The 26,014-nt window shown below is 41.1% G+C and overlaps 1 protein-coding gene and 1 long non-coding RNA gene across 3 annotated transcripts in view; both read left to right on the forward strand.

Moving 5' to 3' along the window:
* ADAMTS14 (ADAM metallopeptidase with thrombospondin type 1 motif 14) overlaps positions 1-26,014 on the forward strand; it is a 106,778-nt gene that overhangs the window by 8,738 nt on the left and 72,026 nt on the right. Inside the window, exons 3-5 of one of the 2 annotated variants that reach the window (XM_039482173.1) lie at positions 13,383-13,539; positions 15,717-15,731; positions 19,822-20,018. In XM_039482173.1, the coding sequence (XP_039338107.1) occupies positions 13,383-13,539; positions 15,717-15,731; positions 19,822-20,018 (369 nt within the window). The remainder of the gene's footprint in view (positions 1-13,382; positions 13,540-15,716; positions 15,732-19,821; positions 20,019-26,014) is intronic. The other variant, XM_039482174.1, reaches the window with a different exon arrangement.
* On the forward strand, positions 1,078-5,409 carry LOC120369187. The gene is made up of 3 exons (XR_005582990.1): positions 1,078-1,244; positions 5,100-5,235; positions 5,323-5,409. It is a non-coding gene; the product is annotated as an uncharacterized LOC120369187 (long non-coding RNA).

The following is a 26,014-nucleotide window of genomic DNA, read 5'->3' on the forward strand; positions in this document are numbered from 1 at the left end:
CATCTACACTGCAATTGTTGTTAGCCCCACAGCCCGAGCCCCGCAAACCTGACCCAGCTGACCCAGGCCAGCCATGGCCGTTCTGTGTGCCTTTTATTGCAGTGTAGATGTACCACACAGTGTTGATAAAGTTAAGTGCTTCAAATGAAGAACATGTACAGATAAATTATGTTGTGTCAAAACTGGGAACTGGGACCATGAGTTTTTAGAAAGTGCTTAAAATTATTGTCCGAAATCCATATTTACACATGTAAATAGGTAGCCTGATTTTCAAAGGTGTTGAGCCCACAGCGTCTCCCATTTTTATGCCTAGCTATTGACACCTGTGTTTGAAAATGTTGTCATGGGTAGCTCAGGTACATTTGTAATAAGCTGTTGAATCCTTGTCTTTCATATTAGTTCCAAAGGCGGCCCTGAGTTCAGAAACAGTAAGAGTGGAATCCTTTGACTTGCCATCATGCTTTCCGCTCCAGACATAGTCCTCTGCAGGCTCCTTAGTTTTCTTGGAAACTAAGGAATCTAATTTTTTTGGCAGTGTTTTACTATATATATATATATATATATATATATATATATATATATATATATATATACACACACATGAAATTGAGCTAAGATTCCAAGTATTTTTATGGGAACAGTAATTAGAGCAATTGAGTGTTGCACAGACACAGATCAGGAGCAGAGCCCTTGATGTTTTTTCTGCTTTTCTTTGAGTATCTTGCTGTCACCGTGTTTTGTTAATTGCCGAGGTCATTTGCTGGTGGGGAGAGAACATATCCTGCTGTTATATGAGACACTGGATTCAGGTGTAAAGATGGACACCCATTTTGGGGAAAAATGCTAAAATAATATACTTGACCACTAGTTAGTTTGATCAATGCCTGTGTTTTTCATAATTTTCTTTGCTAATTATCAAGGAGGATTTTTTTAGAAGCAAAGGTTTATTCTCCTTTAAATCACTTCTCTTTCTGCTTTTTGATGCAGCACTAACAATATAATGCTGAATTTGTGACATCACAATCAATTCCAGGGGAACAGACTTGGGGTGAAATCCAGGCCGCATTGAAGGCAAAGGGAGTTTTGCCATTTTTTGATGTTTTGATGCTTTGAACACAAGATTGTGTCTTAACAGCAGGGACCAGCAGAAGACGAATTTTGGTGGTTGTGGAAATGTATTTATTTATACATCAGTGAGTCTCTTTCTCTGTTATCCTGCAACTAGTCATTTACTCCAGCGCAAAGTAAGTGTAAAATGTGACCACATCAGACTGCTAGCATTTTACAACAGAAAAGCAGGGCCCATTGTCTTTAAGAAGCAGCAACAAAGAAAGTGAAGGGATAAATAAATTGCTTTTTGAATCTTTTTTTCCCCAGGGTTGTGCACTATGTAAGTTCCTCCACAAGGGCTACTCCTGCTTTCATTGAATATAATGATTGTTTTGCCATGGATCTCAATAGGAGGAGGGATGGACCCCAAAATGTAGATGTTGGTCTTTTAGGATTATGCTTGTAATTTCTGGAGCATGGGCTTAGTGTTAGGAGGGAGACAGATCATTTGTTTAAAGGTTCATAGGAAGGTGTATCTAATTGCTTACTATAGGCATGATACCAATTCCACTAGACTGATTTTACCGGGGTCTAACTCTATCACTTGAATGGAGTCACTCCTCATTTGCAGTGGTGTAAGTGAGATCAAAATGAGGCCCTATTTTGGTTGAAGAGCTAATTAGTGGAGTGATTCTCTCCCCTTGACTTTCACCTCTGCAAGACCTAGATTCAAATTCCAACTTAGGGCACCAGTAACAATGAGTTCAGAATAGTTCCTGTTCGTAGACATCACAAAACCACTGCTCATTTTGGCACACTTTTGCACTGTTAGCAATCTCTGGTAAGGAGAGGCCCATAACTAGAACAGGAACGTTGTTGCAGGTCAGAATTGATGTGCATAGACAGGGCTGCATGGAAGCCCAGAACTAGAGCAGTAGGAGTTGTTGAAGATCAAGACTGAGGTGTGCTGGCAAAGGTTTGCAGGAAAAACTTGCACAGTTCTTGCCTGTAATGTGCCAGGCTCAACCCAGTTCTGTTCTCTCATTTTTCCTGAGCATTAAATCTGCTAAAAAATAGCTACCTAGCTTTCATTTGATTGGTTGCAGGGTTATGGGTTTATTATATAGCCGGTTATTCTTTTTGGAAGATTGAGCAAGTCAAAGGAGGAAGCTGGGAAATTTAGTCTGCACGGGAGTCACGTTTCTCAGACATAGTTGTGCACTAATTCTGTACATATGGGTCCCATTTCAATAATTCTCTTCACATTTGAAGCTAATCTTTTTGATTCCTGATCATTCAGCTTCAATCCAAAGTGCTGTAAGACTAAATTTTACCCTCAGGATAAATGAGCATCCCATTCCCATTGACTTTAATGGGAATGAGGCAAACATATTTGAGGGGAGAATTTAGCTCCCACTTTGAAGTCTGAAAGAAGAACATTTAGACACCTCTCACATCGCCACTCAGCATGTTTTTGAGTTTGTGACACAGGACCAACAGGGTAAATAGGGCAGATAAAGACCTCAATTCCCAGTAATTTCACCTAGCAGAACTGTGCTGGATCAAGCCCATATTCATTTGCAAGAAATGTACTGGTCTAGAGTTATCCAAGTGGCTAAAAAGGCCTCTAATTTAGTTTCAGTATATTTGTTCCATATTTTGCTGTGTTTTATAAAATTTATTCCACATGTAACAATGTATAAAATATACCGGAAGTGTGTTACACTGCTGCCCAAATTATGACATATGGGATCGGTTTAAGGTGCAGAGTACTATGCCATAACATATTTCAAAAAGGCTATTAATTTTGTAATATTTTAAATATATTGTCTCATTTGAAACATACCATCTGTGCAATAAATTTTATTATTGAACAGAATTTGGTTTTGAATGGTGCCTTTCATATTTAGGGAATTGTACGCTGCTTTCCAATGTGATGGGTCAGATGCAGAGTTCTCTAGCTAAATGCCGCAGCTATCATGCACCCATGACAACAATTGTCAAACATCCGAACCTGTTTTATCAGAGGAAGGAATGTAGGTCAGGGCAACAGGTTTATCCTCTTCCCTTTTTAGGGCCAGATTCTGTTACCCCTTCTTTAATTGAATAGCACCATTGACTTTAGTCGGACTACTCCTGGAGTAAGGAGCTACCCAACATGAGTATAGATATCAGAATCTGGCTCTTAGAAATGTGTCAAGAGGTCAGCTCCCCATGAGATAGACAGCTTCTGTGCTTATATACCAGTAATGTGGGCCAACGCAGTTGCCAACTTAACACAATGCTGCCTTCTACTGCAATGGAATATAGTAGGGATGAACTCCTACTGATGGGTTTCCAGATGAAAGAGAGCTCAGTTCAGTGTCTAAGCTGAAGGATGGCACCTCTGCTCAGGTATCACTTCTTCCCAGTACTGTTTATCCAGATGAAATGATAATTTTATATTTTTGTGGGAGTTTGAGCCTCTTTTACCCACTGATTATAGAGGATACATTAATGGGGGGAGAGATTTACCCCTAGCTCCGTGGGCCATCTCTGGGCCCAACTGTCTTACTTCCATTCGGAAGGAAGGCATCTCTCCAGCTCTGTGAATTCCACTGTCCCTCAGTGTACATTGACAATCAGTGAAGAACTCACACTCCTCCCATCCCCCCCCGCTCATCCTCCAACCTCCTTCCCCAGTACTCTTTGTAAAGGTTGAGCCTAGATAGAAATAAGTTTACTATAATATTTTAAATATATTTACGAGTGTTTATGGTGGAATCCTGTCACAAAGACTGATTAGGGCAAGCCCTGTTTTGATAATTATCTTTGACTGAAAACTACAGCCAGCTCCATAAAACAGTGAGTTTCTTAAGTTAGCAACAATATTTCCATCTTGCCAAGACAGATTTAGTTCTAGTTAGTATTTTAAAAGGTACAAGTCAGGTCAATCAAGTTATAATTGGCTCTAATTAGCACCCCTGCAAGTTGTGCCATTTTTACCAGCAGCTGAGTGGCACTCAAAACAATGTGATTTTTTTCCCCAACCGTTGAAAATATCAAAGGGAATAAAGGAAATGGCTTGAAACTTGTTCCTAATGACCAGTTGTCCGGCTGGTGAATGTGGGTCATATTTCTCCATATTACTCATATTGAGTAGTATCTTACTCGTGAGTAATCAGGATTACTTGTGGAGTAAGGCACTATTTAGTATGAGTGTGGATGGCAGAATCTATCCTCTGAGTGATATCCAAATACAACATCAATAGAAATAGATTTTGGAAAGTAATTTTGTATTCAGAAAGCTAAATGAGCTCTAGGAGTGATGCTGAGTAAAATCAAATTGCACCATCCTGGAATGGAGCCCATTTAATAAAGCCCTGTCAGAGGAACATATTCCCTGGCTCGCTCGTGCACGCACACACAAAAAGAGCGAAGCACTTTACAAGGCATAGATGTTGATAAATAGGAACTGAGTTGTGAACTCCTTACTTCGGCAACACTCTCATTGACTACAATGGGATTTGTTTTAACATACACTTAAGGATTGGGCCATTTGTGATAAAAAGGTATTCATGCATTTATCATGGAACTACATCATGATGCTCTAACCATAGTGATAGTGAGGAGGCTTGTGTGCAGAGTGTCCATGTGAATCTAAGGATATGAGGAGCAGAGAGAATAATGGAAGATGACTGATGCTAACAGGCACCCTCACGCTGCATTTGCAGAGGGTGGGGGGCAGAATGGAGCCCAGGTTTTCTGATGTCCACTACGGCAGGTGTGGTACTTAAAATGGTGTGTTACTATTGGATGTCCTGATATCAATGGATGGAGTAGAGATGTGGGGGCAAGACCAAAAGTGGTAAACTCATTTAATCACTGATGACCCAATAACCCTCTTGTGAAGATTCAGGCTAAGTATTTTGAACCAGGGTTGTTGCATCCGAGAGCTTTTTCCTGTGTCACTTTAATTCTTACACAGCTGAAATATTTAAATAAAACAATACTGGTTTTAGAATGGGCAAACTTGTACATTCCGAGCGCCTTCCTTCTCTTTCAAGCAGGGCTTTGGAGCGGAGCCTGGAGCTGGAGTGCGGAGCAGCTCTGGAGCAGTGGAGCTGCAGGTTTTTGCCTGGAGCTGGCTCGGAGCCGGAGCACAGCTCCAAAGCCTTGATTTCAAGAACCCGAAAGGCTGCTGTGGTTTGTGCTTTACTTTTTATTTATTAGAATACTTTGATTGTAGATTAAGTGCGCACATTAGTCATTAGTGTTTCACTTGCCTTGCAGTGGGAATTCTGGACTTTGATAAATGGATTGGAAGCTTACACTCAGCATCACTGTAGATTTTACAAATGACTCTGTGTCCCCTGCTGGTAAAAATGCTCTTTTGTAATTTCCTTAGTTAATACTCAATCTACTGCAATTTATATCCCCGTTCCTCCCACAACAGCAGTATGCTAGGGGAACTATTTATTGTTTATTCCTCTTTTTTCCAGTGATAGAAGAACACCAGTAGTGCAAAAGGCCAATGGAATTTTTGTGCACTGAAACTGTTAGTGTTTCTACACTGATATGGGAAGCTCTGAAGTTTGTCATTTTTCAAATTTATAATTAACAAAATCATTAGTATCTTAAGATGTAATCACCTCCCCCTCTTTACCCTAATTGCTGAAACTCTAACTTGTACCAGGCGTCTGGCAGTGGTCACAGGCAGCTGGCAGTGGTTGCAGACATTGGCAATGATTGCTGAAGCATTGCCTGCTGTCGTCTTGTCCTGGGGCTGCCAGGATTTTGTGCCAAGCAATCTCTCTTGGCTCTGAGCTGCTTAAACTCTGGAGCTGCTCTGCAGAGAAGATTCCTGAGAGAAACATATGATTTAGTTCACTGAAATGGTTGGTCCTGGGTCTGTCAGGAGAAGTAAAATTATGATATTAGGCTCCTGTTTTGGTTTGGTTTGGGATATGTCACTAGCAGATGTACAGCTATGACTTTGTTCCAAAAGAAAATCCAAAATCACCCAGGTATATTCAGGCAATAGGATTGTTTGAATTGCTAAACGCACCATTGTTTTTTTTCTGAAGGAAAGATGTTCCTGTGTGCAACATGGAACATTCAAGCTGCTCAGTGACTACTTGAGTATTCTGCCTCTGTTCTTGACTAAGGCTGGATGTTTCAGAACCAGGCAAACTCCCCTGCTGTAATGCACTACTAAAAATGTATGACACTATAGTGTATGAAGGTGGGGATTATTTATTCCTGTTGCCAGTTTATATCCTAAAACATGAGGATTTAAAGCCCTTAAAGTTTAATTGTTCTTAGTGTAAATTCATAGTGTATTCTCATATAGGACCAGATTTTCAAAAATGAAGTAGTCAACATTTTTGCACTTGTCTAACATATACATGGCAATCTTCTATGTGCGTACCATAATCAACTATTCATAATGCATGGGGAGCTAAGCATCACAAGAAGTTGATTTACACACATGCATCAAAGATTTGCAAACATAAATTAGGCAAGCGCAGTAATTTGGATTTGTCTGACTTTGAAAATCTGTCTCACAATGTCTAATCCTCTTTTGAATTTTACTGAATTGTTTGCCTCAATATTATTCCACAACAGTTAGGTTCACAGGAATGTAAAAAAGCACAGGCGAGTAATTTTTCTCCAAAGCCATCATGGATTTTGTATCTAATTGACAAGAAAGTATGACTTTTTTCCGGACCATACATAATTTGCAGTGTGCACAATTCCAAAACTGCAGAAACGCACTGAGAACCAGGTACTCCCATATTCTAACCCCAGCTCTGCCACTGATTAACTATGTGGCTTTGCTCAAGTCACTAAGGACAAGATTTTTAAAGAGACGTAGGCACTTAGGGATTTAGGCTCCTAAATCAGGTAGATATTGTAATACTGAGCACAGCAATGCCTAAATATCTTTAAAAATCTGTGCCTAAATGCCTGATTCAGTGATTTCCTTAAGCACATGCTTAATGTAGTATTCCCATAGACTTCATGGAGTCTCACTGACATCAGTGGAACTACTCATGTGAGTTAAGTGAAGCATATGTGTAAGAGTTTGCGGGGTCAGGGGTCAAAACTCTGTGCTTTATTACCCCATCTTTAAAAAAGGGAAAATAATAAATATTTACATTTTATGGAAATTAAATAGAATTGGTTCAAACACCAACAGAAATTTCACAGGGGTTCCTAAAACTTAAGCAAAAATATTTTCTTTTGTTTTTGGAAACAAAACAAAACAAAAAAAAATTCAGTGGCATTTGTTTTGTTTTTCAAGTCAGCAATTTTTTTAAATGATTTTTTTCTGTTTTTAAATTGAAAACCTTCAAAATCAAAATGATCTGTTTGGAAATTATTGCATTGTGTGGCTTATCAAAATTGGCAATGGAAAATAAACTTTAAAAATAAACAAGACAAACTGAAAATGTCAAATGAAAGGTGAAAAATGACAAACAAAATATAACCACATGAAAGAATAATTAACGTTACACTTTTTGTCAAAAAAAAAAATCTCAGAAAAACTTTGAAAAAGGAAAACCCAGACTGGCTTTGTGAAAGTTTTCAATTTTGAAAAACAGTCTATTATTATTATTATTATTATTATTATTTTATTTTAAATTTTGTTCAAAAATGTCAACCAATTTAGTTTTGAGCATTATGAAGTTAATTAGCACTTTGTAAACATGAAAAAACACTACAGAAATTACTATTATTATTTATTAATCAGCACCATTAGTAAGTGGCTAAGGGAAGCAGAAAAGAATTTAGCAAAGCGATGGGTAGGACAGACAAAACGTGCATTACTTTTGTCAATTTGTGGCATTTATAGGAAATGGAAACAGGAGGCTAACTTTCATTTGATACTCAACTCTGATACACCATTCAAGCAACATACCCAACCTTTTTAAATGCAGGTCCAGCTGGTAGTAAGGCCCAGATCCTCAAATTATTTAGACTCCCAACTCCCACTGATTTCAATAGGAGTGACCCTGTGACTATAGTTGCCAACAGTCTCTTATTACAAGGGACGTCCCTTATTTTTTCATCTCTGTACAACAAGATTGGGAGTAGCTGAGTGCTCCAAAAAGAAGCAAGAAGTGCCCTGGTGAATGTAGGTGAGTACTGATTATTATTTATTAATAATATTGGGAGGAGGGGTGGGGCGAGGGTGCTAAGAAAACAGTCCCTATTTTTGAAATGCAATGTTGGCAACCCTCCGATGCTTTGTTCCCTGCATTAGCTACTGAGCTTTTTCCATATCTTGAAGACTTGACAATGGTAGGAAAGGATCTTAATACAGTGAAAGAGACAGCCATAGCTAAAATCAGGGTATGCAATAGCACCTTGTTAAGCACATTCCATTTATAGCACAAACGTGATTTCAATAGGAGTTAGGCACCTAACTACCTCTGGGGATCTGTGCCTAGGTAATTAAATGTCACTCGTCTGGACTAAGTTTATGATTGTCCCAGTATGCTGATTCATAGGATTTTTCCCAGGTGATGTGTTGCATAAAAGGTATTTTATCCATGTTACATTTGTTGCCTTTAAATGTCACCAAGTGTCTTCAAGTATTTTTCAAATGTGGAGAATTTTTAAAAAGTATAACATCTGTGAGTGCATAATAATGTTGTTAGGAATCTGAAGGAAAAGTGGAGTAAGATGGCTTTGCATTTTTTGACAGTGCAATCTTTCGGTGCCATTGTAATTGGGTTTATGAGAACCAGGGTGAAGAGCTGAGATGGTGTGCACCAGCAGGACACACAAACTGATGCTCTAGTACTACCCAGAAATGTGGAAGGGCCTGTGAAGCTGAAGGTTGCATGATATTTGCAACATATCATATGGCTCTGTAGTTATCACATAGTTATGCAACTATCTCTTGTGTATCCCTTTTACATACGTGTATGTGTATGGTCTAAATTTTCTAGGTAGCGTACTCTTGGTAGACTTACTAGGTAGATCCTAGGTGGTGACCAGTGATTTTGGGTGCTCAAGTGGACATCTTAAAGGGGTCTGGTTTTCAGAAAGTACTGAGCACACACCCTCAGAAAATCAGGCCCCTTTAAGGTGTCTCAGGTTGGCCACCCAGAAACGGAGGCACCCAGAATCACTAGTGACTTTTGAAAATTTAGGCCTAAATCTATAAAATAATAGAATCCGCCAGGAATATATCTTCCTTCAAAGAGTGGTACATTTGGGGGCCTAACTGGGTTGACTGTCCCCTTAATGAGCACTCCTTGGCCAATAGGATGGTTAGAAAGTCATGAGTTCACACTACATGATCAAAGAGGAGGAGCTGGCTTGCAAAGGTGAGAAGCCCATCTTCAAACATAGCCTTCTTCAATAATAGTGTAGGGAGTACAGGAGACTAGAGGGAAGGCAAAGATCTTTGTGTTAAATGTTCTATTTTTAAAGTAGTGAAGTAAGGAAAAGCCCAAGAAACGATATTTGTGTAACAGGTGGGCTTTGTCATTAAATCAATCCTATATACTGTTGAATGGTCAGTGGATGTTTCCATGAGCAGTAAACTACTGCTGTGGTCCTGTTCCACTTTGGAAAGCACAATTTTCATAGCCAGGAGGAATATTTAAAGTTTTAATAATAAGATTCAAGACTGTTAAGGCATTTTAGTTAATAGGATTGTAATATGCAAATAGATTAAGGAAGTGAGGGTGGAGAATAGTAAGGAAGGAGAAAGGAAAGGAGTTGGGGGGACAAAGAGATGTGAAAAGGAGGAGAGAAGAAGAGGAGAATAAAGACTGGCTGACAACGCTGATTCTACCATCCCAATTCTTAACAATGAGATGTTCAGAGGGAGGAAGAAAAGGAATGGAAAATGTTTAGACACTATGCTGATGGGAGCTAAAGAAAAGCCCAAGGTAACGGATAGAAAGTTACCTCTGTCAGAACTGCACCACCCAATGATGAGCTTCTATAAGATTACATCACAGGGGAGAAGAGAACAGAAAAGGGGAATCTGAAGAGAAGGAAGAAAAAAGGCAGGGGTAGAGGAAAGGAGGGATTGGAGTCAGAGCAGCATTGATCAAGTCTATCCTGGGCTGTGCCACCAGCTAATAACAGAGTGCAGTTGTAATCAAGCTAATCGGAGCCTTGGGAAGCAGCCAGAAACAAGACCTTCATAAGGCTATAGTAAAATGGGAAGGGCCTGAGAAATGGTATTTTAGGCCATTGTTACAATCGTAGAACAACTAAATATACCTATTTTCCTGGGGAAAAACTTGTTTCCAAAAGCATTAAGCAGCTAATAAAACTGAAGTGGGGCAGGAAATTTGGTGGAGTACAAGCAAGCCAGGTTGGCTAATGCCACAATGAATATGACCGTACACAAATATGAAGGGAATCAAATGACACAGTCAGCTTGGAAGGGCCCCAGATTTGCCTTTCCTGTCCCTTCTAAATATGTGTCCCAAGTCCAGTCATTTGTTTGTACTTGTAAAACAGTGCTTTTCAATGCACTTAAATAGAAATTTCAGTAGCCTAGTACTGATATGTAACCTAGTATGTTCAGCTCCAGCGCTCATAGGCAATATTATAGAAACAAATCAGTATGCTCAGCCTGGTACTCACAGGCATTCATACAATAATAAGCCAGTGTGGACAGCCCATCTTTCATGGGCAAGCCTGCAGGAACAAATTACCATACTCGTGCATGATGGAAGCCAACAACTCTCATAACATGACAGTTTTAAAGTTTCAAACTCCTGAAGGAGCCTGTTGATTAATAACAAGGGGAAAAAAATTAAAACTGAAAGATATTTAGTCCTGCTGCTGAGTCTCCAAGGGCACTGTGATGTGCGTGTTGTGAAAGAACTTGCTTCTTGGTCACTGGATGAAGTAAAAATGATATGATATAAGGACTTGGTGACTGCTAGACCGTGGTACTTGTTTTTTCTAAAACTAGGCATCCCTCAGTGTGTGATTTCCTTCTGATTGCCTAAGGTCCTAGCCAGCTGGAGTTTCAGTGCATAACTGATTTGGTCAATTTCAAGCTAAATTTAATGGACGCTTAATGCTAATGAAGAACAGGTGGTAGCCAGAAAACATTTCTAATAACATTTGTTATTTCATACATCCTTTCCCTTGTCTGGAAGATATTACTAGTCATAATACTTTGTATTTATAAAGTGGTTTTAATCCAATGTTCTCAAAAGGCTTCATGGCCAACGATGATCATCCTCTTGTAGCTGTGAGTGGAATTAATATGTTTGGTAGAATGGCTGATTTCCCTCTTTGTCCTCAGCATCTCCTCTTTGGGGAGGGCCTTGAGGGTTGCTAGAGTTTGAAAGCAGGAGTGCATGATAGATGATGGATCCCAGGGTGTGGATGAGTTAAATAGAAACACTTGTAACTGATCAAAAGAAAAGGGATTTTGTAACCACATAAGGAGCTTAGTTTGAAATTGTTTTTTCATTCATTCCTCTTTTCCATCAAGAAGGAGAAGTTGAGGGACCTTTTATGACAGCTGGTGGTCAAGAGTCAAAGGAAATTAAACAGCTAAAAGATGCCCACTCAGTCTGTCTTCTCTGATAGATTGTCAATCAGTTTTGCAAAACAGATTTGATTTGAATAGATACCTCTCTTGAATCTCCCAAAGAAGTACTGCTACTTGGACTGATGGAAGGGTTGCAGATGAAGGCCCTTCATGGAAAGTGATGAGTTGTTCCTATGCATGTTACTGTAAGGGGAATAATGGGGCATGGAAAACAAAGGGAAATTATTATTTGTATTGCAGTAGCACCTAAGGGCACCAGTTAAGGATTGGGGCTACATTATACTAGGCACTCTACAGACACATAGTAGGACAGTCCCTGCCCCAAAGAACTTGCGACTTAGGATATGACAAGATGCAAAATGTGAATGATACAAAGATGCTGTCCAAGGCAAGACAGCAGTAAAGTGAGTACGTCATTGTACAATAGGAAGAGGGCTGAACTAACCAGCTGTATTGTAGACATGACAGTAAAGGTACTTTTAAGGAGATATTTGAAGGAGATAAGGTGGAGGCTTTGTGGCTCTTTTCAGGGAGTTTTTCCCACTCATAAGGAGTGGCATCAGAGGAAACATGGAGGTGTTTGAGAAAGCAACATACTGGCAGATGACAAAGGCTAGTATGTTGGTAAAGAACAGGTGGAAGTTGACATTATGGTAAAATGCATCAAATGGATAGGGCAGGGCTTAATTGTAAAGGGCTACAGATGGAGATAGCAAGCTTGCCCTTCATGTGGTGGAGAAAGGGGAGCCAATGGAAGATACAAGGAGGGGAAATCTGCCTTATTGGGGCTGAAATGGGAATTTCTGCACGGTTTTGAGTGAACAACTCTAAGTATTGCAAAGGTGTTTAAAATGGTTTTGAGAAATGTCTAAGGGGTCTAAGGCAGTATCATAAGGATTATTCAAATCTTTAGGGGTTAGTATGTTTTTGTAAATTATCATGGAACATAAGACAGTGTTCTGGAGTAGAAACAACTGAATATGTCACTAAATTTCTCTCTTTATTGATGTACATTTTATTTTATTTTCTTTTATAGCGCATACAGGTGTAATAGCCTCTTCAGAGAAAATTCACGGAAGACTGGTCCCAGCTCTAAAGAGCTTATGCCATAAGGGACCAATACTGCCACACTCATGGTTGAGTAATATCTTTCTGTGCAAGTAGTCTCATCAGTTAATTTCCAAATTCCATGAATATTGGCAAAAATGTCTCTGGCAATAACGTGAGGTCTGAGAAGGGTAGGCTAACGAATGTGCAAGGGTGTACCTTTGAATTTAAGGTCATAAGTAAAGTGAATTTGCTGACTTCAGATTATTCTGATTTCCATCATCAGCTGTCATTGTTGGTAGTTTATTAATTAAATACAATATCCGAGTTTACTCTAGGAGTTGGCTGTTGCACATGAGACTTTTGCATTTTCTTTTTTCTTTTTTTGTAGTGAGCAGTAATGCTCTAGTGTTAAAGAGTTTAATGCAAATTGCCTTGGTCCACACTGTTATGGGGGTGGTCTTGTGTACTCTGGGGTTCCTTTTCACTCCAGGGGGGGGAAGATAGCTCAGTGGTTTGAGCATTGGCCTGCTAAACCCAGGGTTGTGAGTTCAATCCTTGAGGGGGGCCATTTGGGGATTGGTCCTGCTTTGAGCAGGGGGTTGGACTAGATGATCTTTTGAGGTCCCTTCCAACCCTAATAACCTATGATTCCATGTCTGCATGTTCTCTTTAATGCACTCTTTTAGCAGTACCGTGAATGTGTATATATATATTCTTTCTTTTGTTCCTTTTCCCCTTTCTGTTTTGTGCATTCTAGGCTGGCCTGATTCGAACAGACAGTAGTGAGTTTTTCATTGAGCCTTTGGAGAAGGGGCAGCAGGAGAAGGAAGAGAATGGGAGGGCACACGTGGTCTACCGCAGATCTGCCATCAGACAGGAAAGAGCAGAATCACACAAGGATCTTCATAATGAAGGTAGGACTCTGTGTGTGTGACTTTACTACATGCTGCATGCACATGCTTCATTTACTCTGGCTGAGCTGCGCTAGGGCACAAAATCTGATTGATAAGGGGACCTTTCAGCAACCTTTGTGTTTCCCTGAACCAGGTGTATATTCATCCTTGGTGCTTCTTAGATTATGCTTGGCTACCCACAGCTCCCAGGGAGCTTTCTGGCAGTTGACAATCACTGCTAGCCATGCTGTTTGCTCAGTCATGATACCTGTGCTGGGAAGTGGGAGGAATCCTGGTGAAAATCCTTTGGAGCTCAGTTAAGCTTAATGGCCTCTTTATGCCCTAAAGCATCAGAGAATTTGGCAGCCAGAGTCTCCTAAATCCAGTGAAAGTACCTTGCGATGAATCGGCTCCATAATTTTGTTCCAATGAATGGAAATGATATGTGTTTCATCTGTAGAAAAATAAAAATGCAGGTGACTGGGTACAGAGAAAACCCCAAGTCTCCTCTCTCTGGATAAACATTGAAATGGAGAAGTCTGCTGTCACTGAGTTCATTTATTCTCTTCAGTATGATAAGGCATGTTTTTGAATTCTGTACGGGTTTCAATGCAATTAAAGATCTGATACTTGGTCATAATGCCGTAAAGATGTCTTTATTGGAAGACCAGTTTTAAGAAACCAGTAATGATAATAGTAATACTTTGCATTTCTATAATACCTTCCACCTGAAACTCTCAGGGTGCTTCATGAACAGTAACTGATTAAGCCTCACAGTACTCCTGTAAAGTAGGTTTTGTTACAAAAACAGTTAAGTGACTTTCTCAAGGACACATGGGGTCATTGTCAGAGATGGGATTAGAAATTAGGTCGCATGATTTCCAGTCTTTGTTCTAGGCACTACTCCCCCTGGATCCCTCTATCTCAGTGTGACAGTGGAGCTGGTGTCTGGGGATAGCAAAGCTTATCTGGTTCATGGGTTTAATCAGTCTCACTTTCATTCAGTTATATTTGCAAAACTGGTGAGAGATCCCTGTAACTGTCTGGAGCCCAGACTAGATCACTCTAGTCTCCAATATCTATAGATCACCATTTACCCTCAGGGAGAGTCATCATTTACAGGGTGTGGAGAACTAAAGGCCATGAGCATTTCCCATCCAGGCTGCTGTGGAGAAAGAGGTGAAGGGCTACGGAATCAGGAGGGTGGAGTCAGCTTTGTTCAATCCACTTTGAGATGCCCCCATCCAACATTTCTACACCTGCTTTTCTAGGGCCTTAAGTATCATGACAATATATGTAAATGATAGTGTCTAGTTGTTAGGCCTACATCATGCCTGCTTAATTTTTTCCTACTGTTTACTTACAGGGTGCCTGTCTTTATGATTTAACTTTTCATAGAGAAGTCTGCTCTTTTTCCTTAAAAAAAATAAGAGTGAGAAAAAAAGAGAAACAAATAATCAGTGCCATCAGCCCAGCCATATCTGAGAAACCCTACAGCAGGGGTCGGCAACCTTTCAGAAGCTGTGTGCCGAGTCTTCATTTATTCACTCTAATTTAAGGTTTTGTGTGCAAGTAATACATGTTAACGTTTTTAGAAGGTCTCTTTCTATAAGTCTATAATATATAACTAAACTATTGTTGTATGTAAAGTAAATAAGGTTTTTAAAATGTTTAAGAAGCTTCATTTAACATTAAATTAAAATGCAGAGCCCCCCAGACCAGTGGCCAGGACCCGGGCAGTGTGAGCGCCACTGAATATCAGCTTGCGTGCCGCAAGTTGCCTACCCCTGCCCTGCAGTAACAAGCCAGCCTGGGCAAATGTGTTGGAGGAAACAAAATTGTCAGAAAGGAACCAGTTTCAGTTTTAACTCCCCTAAATGGATTGTTATCAACAACAGTGAACAAAAAAAGTCTTTAAAATGATGAAAAATTGCTTGAGTGATCACTTAAACAGAGGCAACTATCTTCTTGGCAGATTTACATTCAGCATTGATTACTGTTAGGGGGTCCAATGAGAGTTAATGCCGTAGAGTTTGAAGTGAGGCTAGGGTACTAGTTAGGTTTAGTGTTTTCTGTAGGCTTTTCCTATAAGTAAAATAATTGGATGGTTTGGTCTGTTGTCCAGAGAATCCATAATTGCAACATTTGGAACCAAGTTCTGATTCAAATTTCATTTTTTTCTCCCTCTTCCCTCCTAGTGGCAACAAGAAAAGGTGAGACTTATCTTTAAAGTAAATTGATTTTGCTGTCAGACACTTGTTTCCCTAGCACTGAGATAAAGAGACGAGGCCAAGAAGAAAGGATAAAATAGACAATCTCACATCTTATGATCAAAAGCACCAGGGTAAAGTGCAGTTGGGATAAGGGTGAATTGAGGTTAGAATGGCTGGTTCTGTTTGTAATTTTGCAACTTTTTTGATTTGAAGACATATGTGTAGATGCAGGTTTTTGTTTTAATTGAATATACTTAGTGAAACTAGGTGTTGATTTTTTCTGGATGTAAATAACAATCCCTAAATCTTCCTTTTCCTGAACTTTTGTCCTGTGTCTTGTCTTCTGTGTGTTTTGTCTTCTCTTTTTTAGATTATTGGGTCTTTTGGGCATGAGGCGTGACTTATTTATAGCCCTGAGCCTGTTGACACTTAAGCATGTGCTTAACTTGACACACATGAATAGTCCTGCTGACTTTTTTACTTGCATGCATAAGGTTAAGTGCGTGCAGAAGTTTTTTATAGGATCAGGGCCAAAGTTTGTAAAGCACTGGCACTTTGTATATGTTTGACTAAGAGTTAACGTTCTTTAGCATTATTTCCTTCTTGTAACATCATACTAATTTCCATAGCTAAAAGTTGTGTTGTTGCAAACACAGCATGGAATGAAGGCAGGAGCAAATAAATCCCAACAAAGAAAAGATCCTATTAGCAAGCCTATGTACTTCAATAGTAGAGAAGGAGGTGAAGAAACACACCAAAAATGCAGCACATACCGGGAGCAGAATTATCTCTGAAGAGAATGGGATTTTAAAAGTCTCCCATGTGATGTCAGCTGCTCTTTAAGATTAAGTATATCTCATAAAATTTTTTTGAAAAGAGTCATGAAGCAATAGGGGCAAGGAAAAGGTGACAAATGACTTATTGGGACTGTTGGTTGGAGGTGGAGCCTTTCATGTTTGTTACTAGTTCTTGTTTAGAGGAGGCTGGAGGATTGGAATGCTCAGGTGATGATGATGCCATCCAGAAATCACTGTTTCCTGTGTGGATTCAATTGGTCTGATTCCATTACCCTGCACCTTGTCTTATCATTTACACTACTGCAAAGTGGATGTAAATCACTACCCCATCAGAATGGGAATAAGTTACCCCCACTTTGCACTAGTAATAGCACAGGGTGCAGAGGAAGGGGGAATCAGGCCTTGCAAGTCACTATCACTTGTTGGCTATGTGGTGGGTAATCAAACCTGCCAGTCAGACACCTTTCACGAGCACTAAATTCACGTTAAAAAGAAAGGCTTTACCATAGGAAGAGTGAATATATCACCTGAGGCAAAGCCCACTGGCTGTGTTTACTTACTTGCATTCTTGTTTGGTCTTTCCCATCTGTCTGCACATTCTATGCTATAACCAGGCACCTGGCCAATGAGGACATCATGTAAGAGTGGATCGACAACTCTGGCGCAAATGTGTGATGTGTCTGTCAAAGCTTGCTCTGTAGAAAGGAGAGAGGATAAAAATAGAGAAGGAATTTCTTGAAACATTGTGACTGGATAAGTTATTTTAAAGGTGGTAGGATGGGGGTCTGGGGCCAAAGTCTGAGTTGTGGTGAGAGCTTAGCTTTTTTGCTACATTTAATGTTCTTGATCAATGTTAAACACAGTTTCACAGCTTGGGCCTCACAGTCTTCATCCGTCTGCTTGAAAACGAACCCCTCATTGGCAAATACAGAAATTCTTGCAAGATGTGCTGTGCGGAGATCAGAGCTCTTACACCAGAAGGGAGAGATGCTTTATGTGACTCACTGTTTGGAGCAATGGAATTCTCTTAATGTCATCCAGCTTTATTTAGCTAGATGACATGCTCCCAAATAGGGCACAAGAATCAAAGAATCACGTGGCTATCAAGAGGCCTGGGGGGTGGAGAGGTTGCCCAGCTGCCCCGTAAGTTGTTATTGTCTTCAGAGAACCCTTAAAACTCATTTTGGGGGCACTTACTCAGATCTTTGGCTTGAGTGTTGAATTTAGTGAAGAGTGGGACTGATAATGTTCCTGCTTCCCATGCTGTTAGTATCCTTGGAAGTCATCTCCCTTTGATGTCTAGTCTTGTACGTTTCACCACCATGATAGTCACTTTTAAAATAAAACATGCTCCGGATCCTTAACTCATCCTTGCTGGTGTTGGCAATGCCTGCTCTCAGTAGCCACTAAGAGGTGCTGCTTCCAGAAATGACATCTGATGGATTTTGGCCCAGCTCCTCAAAGGTATTTAGCTGCCTGTTTCCTATGCCTTTGGGGATCTGGGTCTTAACTTTCTGTTTCCTTTTGTCTCCCTTTGATCACTCTTCTCATCCCCTTTCGCTTTCCTGCGTTCTTCTATATATCTTGCCTGTCTATGGTCCTTCTTATATGTATTGTACAACTCCTAGCACAATGGGGCCTAATCCTGGATACAAACACTGAACAGTAACAGTGAAGGTGAAGGTGCATTCTTATTGCTCTCATTAGAGATTTTAAGCAAGATAGTAGCCAAAAAATATTCAGAATGTTGGACTTGCTGTTTTCCCATCAGGGAGATGATAACATTTCACTGCAGAAATAGAAAGCATCTGAAATAGCCACATGGTTATTGGCAGAGGTGGGGAGAGAGTAGGCACAGTGTGGGGTCTCAAGGTGTATGCAGACATGGAGAGTGACATTCCTCTTGGCACCCAGGATGAGCAGTCCTTTGGGCTTGGAGAAGTCGTGACTGCCAGAGAAAGCTGACATTAGAAATGGCTGGTTCTGGGCCTTGGAGCCAAAACTGCATTCCAGTTCCCCAGTGAATAAAAACTGGAGCACACATGCACCTTCTCCTTAAATGGAATAAAAAACCAGACACTGCAGCTCTGTTGCTAAACAGCCACCAGGCACTTCTTTATTCCTCAGGCTGACAAAACTGTGTCTTTCCTTCCAGAACCTTCAGGAGGAGGAGAGGGAACTGGAACAAACATAGGGCTCTCTTCTCCTTCACTGGCCACTGCAGGGCTGGAGGGTAGGGGGGTGCGAATCAATACAGGGAGTAGGCAGGTATTTTATAGGCATTGATACTGACAGATGACAGATGCATATAAGAAAACAGACAAGTTCCATATATACTCGATCATAAGCTGGTGCGTTTATAAGCTGACCCCCACCCCAAGATGCATAAGTAAAAATGGAAAATTTTTATAACCCATTCATAAGCCGACCCTATAATTCAGGGGTCAGCAAACTTTGGCTCCCGGGCCATCAGGATAAGCCGCTGGTGGGCCGAGATGGTTTGTTTACCTCAAGCGTCCGCAGGCACGGAGGTAAACCTAAGTAAACAAAGTGTCCCGGCGCGCCAGCTGCCTACCCTTACGGGCCAGGACAGCAACTGGTGGGGAAATGTTTTGTGGGGGAGAAGTTGGGAGTCAGGAGAGTAACCCCTGTGACCACGCCCCACATGACCCCATCCCTAGCCTGGAACCTCCAAACTCTCCCCATCCCATCCCTTCCCACCTTATCTGGGGAGGGCCAGGGGAGGATGTCTCTGGCCTGGCTGGAGCTGCTCCGGCAGGCTGGGCAGCGCGGCTGCAGCCTGCTCCGGTGGGCCAGACCGGGCGGCATGGCTGCAGCATGTTCCAGTGGGCTGGGCCTGGCGGTACGGCCACAGTGTGCTCTGGCGGGCCAGGCGGCGCGACCACAGCCTGCTCTGGGGAGCGGGGCTGAGCGGCAGGGCTGCAGCCTGCCATCCCCGGAGCTGCAGCTGCTTCGGAGGCTGGGGGCAGAGCAGCGTGGCCAGAAATGGAGAGACTCTGGCCTCACCTCTTCCCTTCTGGCTCTGCTGGCTGTGCTGCCTCTCCTTGCGCCCTGAGTTGCGGGGAGGGGCTGTGTCCCATCTCTCCCTCTCTATACCTGTTCATAAGCCGACCCCCATCTCTGGTGCTTCCTTTTTTTACTAAAAAAATTTGGCTTATGAATAAGTATATATGGTAGCTATTAGAGCCAGGAAACATTGCTAAAGCCACATTGTTTTGCATGAAGCAGCCTTGAAATCTCTCACCATTACCTCTTTCCTCTCACCTCTTCAGTTCCAAGCTTCAGTGTGGGTGAGCTCCCAAACTCACTGGACCTGATTGAAGACCGGCTCGGTGAAGTGGACCGGAAGAGACGCCACGCCAAGAAGGATGACTACAACATTGAGGTCTTGCTGGCCGTGGACGATACAGTTGTGCGGTTCCATGGGAAGGAACACGTCCAGAATTATGTCCTCACACTCATGAACATAGTGAGGTTTTCTTTTCTTTTATTGTTTATAAAGCACTGGTCCTAAAAGGGATGTGGGAGGTTGCAGGGATTGAGTGAATGCAAATAGAAATTGGTAATGATAATTACTATTGAAAGCATTGCTTTGTTTACATATGCAGTGTGTATGATTTCATATAGTGGCAATTCTATAGCCAGTTTATTCACTAGCAGTTTGGCTGAGTTTTGAATATGAATAAGTCAAGTAATCCAGGTATATTTCGGTGTGCCTTTGGAAGAGAGATGGATTTGCCTGATGAAGGCTGTTGGTTCTCCTTTCTGGACTTTGAAGAGGAATTTTCACACTGGGGTCAGACAGGAGACAGAAGGGGCCTGTGTACAAAAGACAGTTTTATTTTTAGTGTAATTTCCCCCTCTTTCTTGGATATTTGGATCAGCGTTTAGGGTGTCCTTCTAGCTGTAGGCTGTCCTGCAGTGAAGCCCTTACACCCTGTTTTGCCATCACAGTCTTCTGACACAAAACTTATTGTGATGTCCCAAATCTATTGTTCTGAAAAACAAGCCTTGAGAAGGGTTGTCTTTGACACTTAACAAATGTAGTTGAAATGATGAAAAGTGGATATGCGGCAAAAATGGTTTTATACTCATCTCTGTGACTGTCTCAACCACTGCAAAATGCATACTACTAGGGCATGGATCAGTGTTCACGTGGCACTCCCCGTCAGTACCCAGCCCGGGCCGGGGAAGCCATTGATTCAACCAGCAGACCAAACTCAGTGATGAATTCTGGTCACGTGCCAGTTGTGGCATGTTGCACATACGCTAAAAAGACTGTATAGTGTCCTCCATAATGTTACTGGTCTGTATTGATTGGTGGTTGTGGTTTTCTTAATTCACCGTAACCCAGTTGTGCTACTGTACCATCAAGCTGTATGTGCATTGTCAGTGCAGAGTGTCTCAAAACAGCTTCCTAATCTGTTCCTCTTTTGTTCCTAGGAGTCCCAGGAAGGGGAAGTAGGCAGTGTTTGTTGCCATCTGGCTGGTGTTTAAGTGTCTCACTCAGTTGTTTTATTTAAGGGGTGAAGATTTTTCCTTCTCTTCCCCATATGTGAGCCTAGATCTGGAAGACAGCTTTGGAGCTGCGGTATTTGAGAGAGTGCAGACAAGGCATAGTTATGGGAGAGAGCTCAAGTGAACTATCCCTTTACTACAGTGGTTCCCAACTTTTTCTCTGCCATGGCACATCTTGCTGCCTTTAATTATTTTGAGGCACACCACCATATTAAAGTCTAACATCATTGTACAGATTGTGACAAATATTTTCAGTCGACTCACACATGCACATCAACAAGATATCAAATAAAAAAATAATTGTTTTATTATATGGTGAACAACAAATACTACAAAAGTTGTACCAATCAAGAAAGGTCAACTAGTGATATTATTATGCATCAAGACTTACAGTAGTACCTTTTCATCTTTGAGCCATTTCTTCTTTTGTATGGCTTTGGAAGTGAGCAACAGCAAAAGCCAGACTCCAGAGATTGCAAGCCTAGCACCACCTGACACAGAATGGATCTCTGAAATGCTACCCTGAATTCGATGCACGCTGTGATTCACAGTCTGTGATGAATATATTCAAGAATTAAAAATAACAAAAAGCTTTGAACGAGACACCTGAGCTTGTCTTGATGCGCAGAGTCATTTAGCCTTGGGAGGAAATGTTATCAGTGCCACTCTGAACTCTTGCTTCACTGACCTCAACTGCTCTCTTTGGTTGTTCTTGATGTAAGTCAGGCTTGAAAAATGTAACTTGCACAGGTTGAAAAGGGCAACAGAATGGAGATACTGTGGTCAGAGATTACAGGATATTCTCCTCCCACCTTCAACCAGAAAGACTCCCACGGCGTATCATAAAGCTTTATTTTCAAAACGTCGTCCATCCTTAATTCAGCAAGCTGACCTTGAGCCGTTATTGTAACATTCTTAGGCGCTGTAAGGATCTTGGACCAGTCAAAATCTTCTCTATTAATTGAAGGAAAATATTAACTGAATTTTAATTCCAGACTTTCCAAATGCTCAGAAATGACATTGACCGAAATATTGCCAGCAGGATCTGCTGCATTTGCCAAGGGGAACATTTCTATTGTTCCTTTTGCTACTTTTTCATGCCAGAGGGCTAACTTAGACCTAAACCCATGTAGTTTATCCATGTTGGAGAGAAGATGCTCATTTCTACCTTGCATTTTCCTGTTCAGCTCATTAAGGTGGCAGAATATATCAGACAGGTAGGCAAGCTTTACAGCCCATGCCACATAAGCAATCAAGTCCGTGTACATTGATTTATCTGAGTTCAGGACCATTATGATCTCCTCTCTCAGCTCAGACAAGCATGAGAGAACTTTTCCATGGGAAAGCCAGTGTACTTCAGTGTAGAAAAGTAAACTCTGGTGCTCTGTTTCTGTTTCTTTATACAGCAAGGAGAAAATGCGTGATATTTAGGCCCGTGATTTTATAAAGTTCATTATTTTTACTGCTCCATCTAACACTGAAGACATTTCTTCTGGCAGTGTTTTGGTGACAAGAATTTCATGGTTCAGGAAACAATGCATCACCCACACATTTGGGTTTTGTTCCCTGGCCTTGCTTACAAACCCCTTCACTTTGCCAGTCATGCAGGTTGCCCCATTGGTGCAAACACTGATACAATTTTTCCAGTGAAGTTCTCCTTCTTCAAGGTAGGCTGTTGTCACACTGAATATATCCTCTCCAGTCACATGACCTGGCAGTTCTTTGCAAAATAAAAAAATGTCTTTGATACTATCTCCATCAACTTACCTTACATTAGCCAAGAGTTGAGCATGGCCACTGATACCTGTTGATTCGTCAAGCTGCAATGCAAATTTTCCACTTAGTTTTAATTTTTCTTTGAGCGCCATCTTAATATCACCTGATGACATCAATGCAGTGACTTATCTTGTTATCTGAAAGGGGAACTTTTTCAATTTCCTTGACTGCATGTGCACCTAACATTACTCTCACAATTTCTTTGCATGCTGGTAAAAGTAATGTCTCTCTGATTGTATGTGGCTTTTTTGCCTTTGCTACAAGCTCAGCAGCCATGCAGCTTGCTTCCAGTGCTTTGTCAGAAACAGTTGCACAGTCTATCATCGGTCATGCTTGCTTCTCATTCTGGTCCCTCAAATGCGTAAAACAAAGTGTGTCCTTCTTGGCAAAGGATGAATGTTTGCTTGTAAGGTGTTGTTTTAACTTATTTGGCCCCGTGGCATTGTTTGAGAGTTTCTCCCTGCACATGAGACAATGTGGAAGAGTGCAAGATGGTTCCCCATATTGAGGATAACTCTCGCAGAAGTGTCAGTTCACCACTTTCACTTTCTTAGTTTTAGGTTCAGCTTCATCACCGCAAGTAGATGTGAAATTGCTTTGAATATTTCTTTGAATATTTGTCCATTTGTGGGATCATAAATTCAGAATTCACCACTGTAACTTTTGAGATTTGTAAGATTTGAAAAATGTACTAACCACCACCTGACTCCCGTAATGTCAAGTTCATATAACCATAGTATAATGTTGCATCTATCATAGGCCACTCTTAATTTTATCTCATGAATATTTATGAGCCAATCCAGAATGAGGCTAGTAGTGTTAAAATCAAAACAACCATGGCGGCTAATGTTAGATCGCGACCTGTCTTTTGTGCCAGAATTAACATTTTCAACAGTGGAAACTAACGTTAAAGCTAAATATAAGAACTCTGGACAAACGCATGCTCAGTGGAGAAAGTGACCCGCACTTGAGAATAATATTTTGGGATGACAAGCAGTTAATAATTAATCATTTCTTCTCATTCCCAAAATAGTCTTCCCAAGCGTGTGTAACTTTCTCCGCCATTTTTAAATGCAATGTAATTAATTATCATGCAATCCCGGATCTGGCTCATTCTGGCTTTTACCACAAGTCAAATGTAAATATAAAACTTAGGCTTGACTTGTATGTTTTTTTTTGTGTGCATCATCATCAAAGGCGCATTGCATTCATCAGGGCACGTCATCTTTGTTTACCGTTTATCCCTCTTAACCTCACTTTGGGGAATGGAACGTGATGCATGCATAATATTTGAAAGGGGCCTCATCCCGCAGAGGAAAAGTCCAGAATGTGATCTGGCTCTGACACTAATTAAAATAAAAGGGAAGAGGTTTTTTGTTCTCACATGTAGTTTTTCAGAAAATTCCGTGGCACACCTGTTTGGGTCTGATGGCACACTGGTTGGGAAACACTGCTCTACTGACACTGTCCTCACTGCAGGGAAATATTAGCAAGAATGGTGTTGTCTGTCTCTGCAAGTATATAAACAATTCATGGTTTTGCAGAACTCTTGACAGGCTGGAGCTGGGGGCTTATGACCTAAACAAAAAGCTCTGTATGAAAATCCCTATAGAGGCCTTGTGGATGATGGCTACTGTCCAGAATACCTGTTTGACTGAGGGGCACTGAACTTGGGTTGGTGGGTTGGGAGAAAGGGAGAGAACAAAAGTGTGGGGTTCATTCACATTACCTTCTTCAGCAAAGACAGACCGAGAATGTCCTATTTGTTTTGGATGTTCCCAAGAGGGATGGAGAGACAGAAATGTCACCTCCTTTTGCACCTCCCTGAAAACTGTCCCCCAAATCCCAGGAAATGCTGTGAAAACTGTTTTTCCGGAGTGAACAGAGAAGGGCCTATTGCATTTCGTTTTTTTTAATTATTGCTTCATGTTAGCAAAGGATAAAATTTTCAGAGGCTCCTATGTCACTTAGTTGCTTTTGAAAATTGTGCTCAAAGAGCAGCTATTCATGATGAAAATCAGGAGCTTCTCCCTCATTTCGTAGCTCCTCTTTGGCAATCCTCAGCTCCTCTCCATCAGTTCTGAGTAGCCTCTCCTGGTTTCCCCTGAACCCTCCTCCAGAGCTTCCCTACTACTGACCTGTAAGAGTTTTCCTTTAACCATTTATTAACAAAAAAGAAAGATTTGCATATTCCAAAAGAGCTGGTTGACCTGGAAGACCAGTATTTATTTTACTACTAATCGTTCAAAGCATTTGCGCTGTTGAGCATTTGGCACCTAAATAGCTGCAGATATGAGCAGTCGTCACAAATATGAGCAGTCATCTCTCTCTCTCTCCCTCCTCCTCCCTCAGTCTTTATTTCCCTTCCTCATTCCTTCCCTGGCTGAATGTCTCATGCTAGAACAGAGTAGATGCAGTGTCTGTGCACCAGATGGGGCCTGAAGAGAAATTCCTTCTAACCCTGTTGTCTTTCCTGCTTTCTCGTTCGCTGCTTTGGTGTCTGGAAGTTAGAGACATGGATTCTGTGCTCAAAGCCCTAGTTCTTATAACGGGGTTCCCAAATGATGTCAGGTGGACCAGCTGAGATATACTGAGTGGTATCTGTACAGTTGGAAACTGGAGAATGAAAACAGCTATTCTTCCTTTCATGCATTTTCCCTTCCTCCCTGTTTCAATTCTTTTCTGCAGGGTCATGGAAAACGTTATGCAGGCATGACCAGTTCTGAAGTGACAAATCTATGAAGACTTTTTAAAATGTAGAAACCAAAACAGCATTAACTGCAACTGCATTGCTATGGTGCATTGCAACTGACTATTTACCCTCTGCTATGCAACTGCTATGGTGCCAGTCAGGCTACGGGTAAATTATCAGTGTGAGATGTAAGGATTTACTTGTATGTCTCCCATTAATGTCAGTGTGAGTCAATCAGCTAGCTAAATTCCTAACACACCTGCTCGCTATTTACCTCCTGAAGTCTGAGTTTTAAGGCATATCAGTATAATGATAAAGAAATAGTAATGCTTCATGGTAATTCTTTTCTGTTAATTGCAATAAACATAGTTCTAACATGGATAGATTATTGTGAACCTACTGTACTGTGCAGTTCCTTAAGCATACCTAACTGGCATTATCATCCTCCATTGCTATCTTGCATTATTTTTTAACACTGT

Source organism: Mauremys reevesii, linkage group 7 (assembly GCF_016161935.1).
Source record: "Mauremys reevesii isolate NIE-2019 linkage group 7, ASM1616193v1, whole genome shotgun sequence".
Lineage (NCBI taxonomy): Eukaryota > Metazoa > Chordata > Testudines > Geoemydidae > Mauremys > Mauremys reevesii.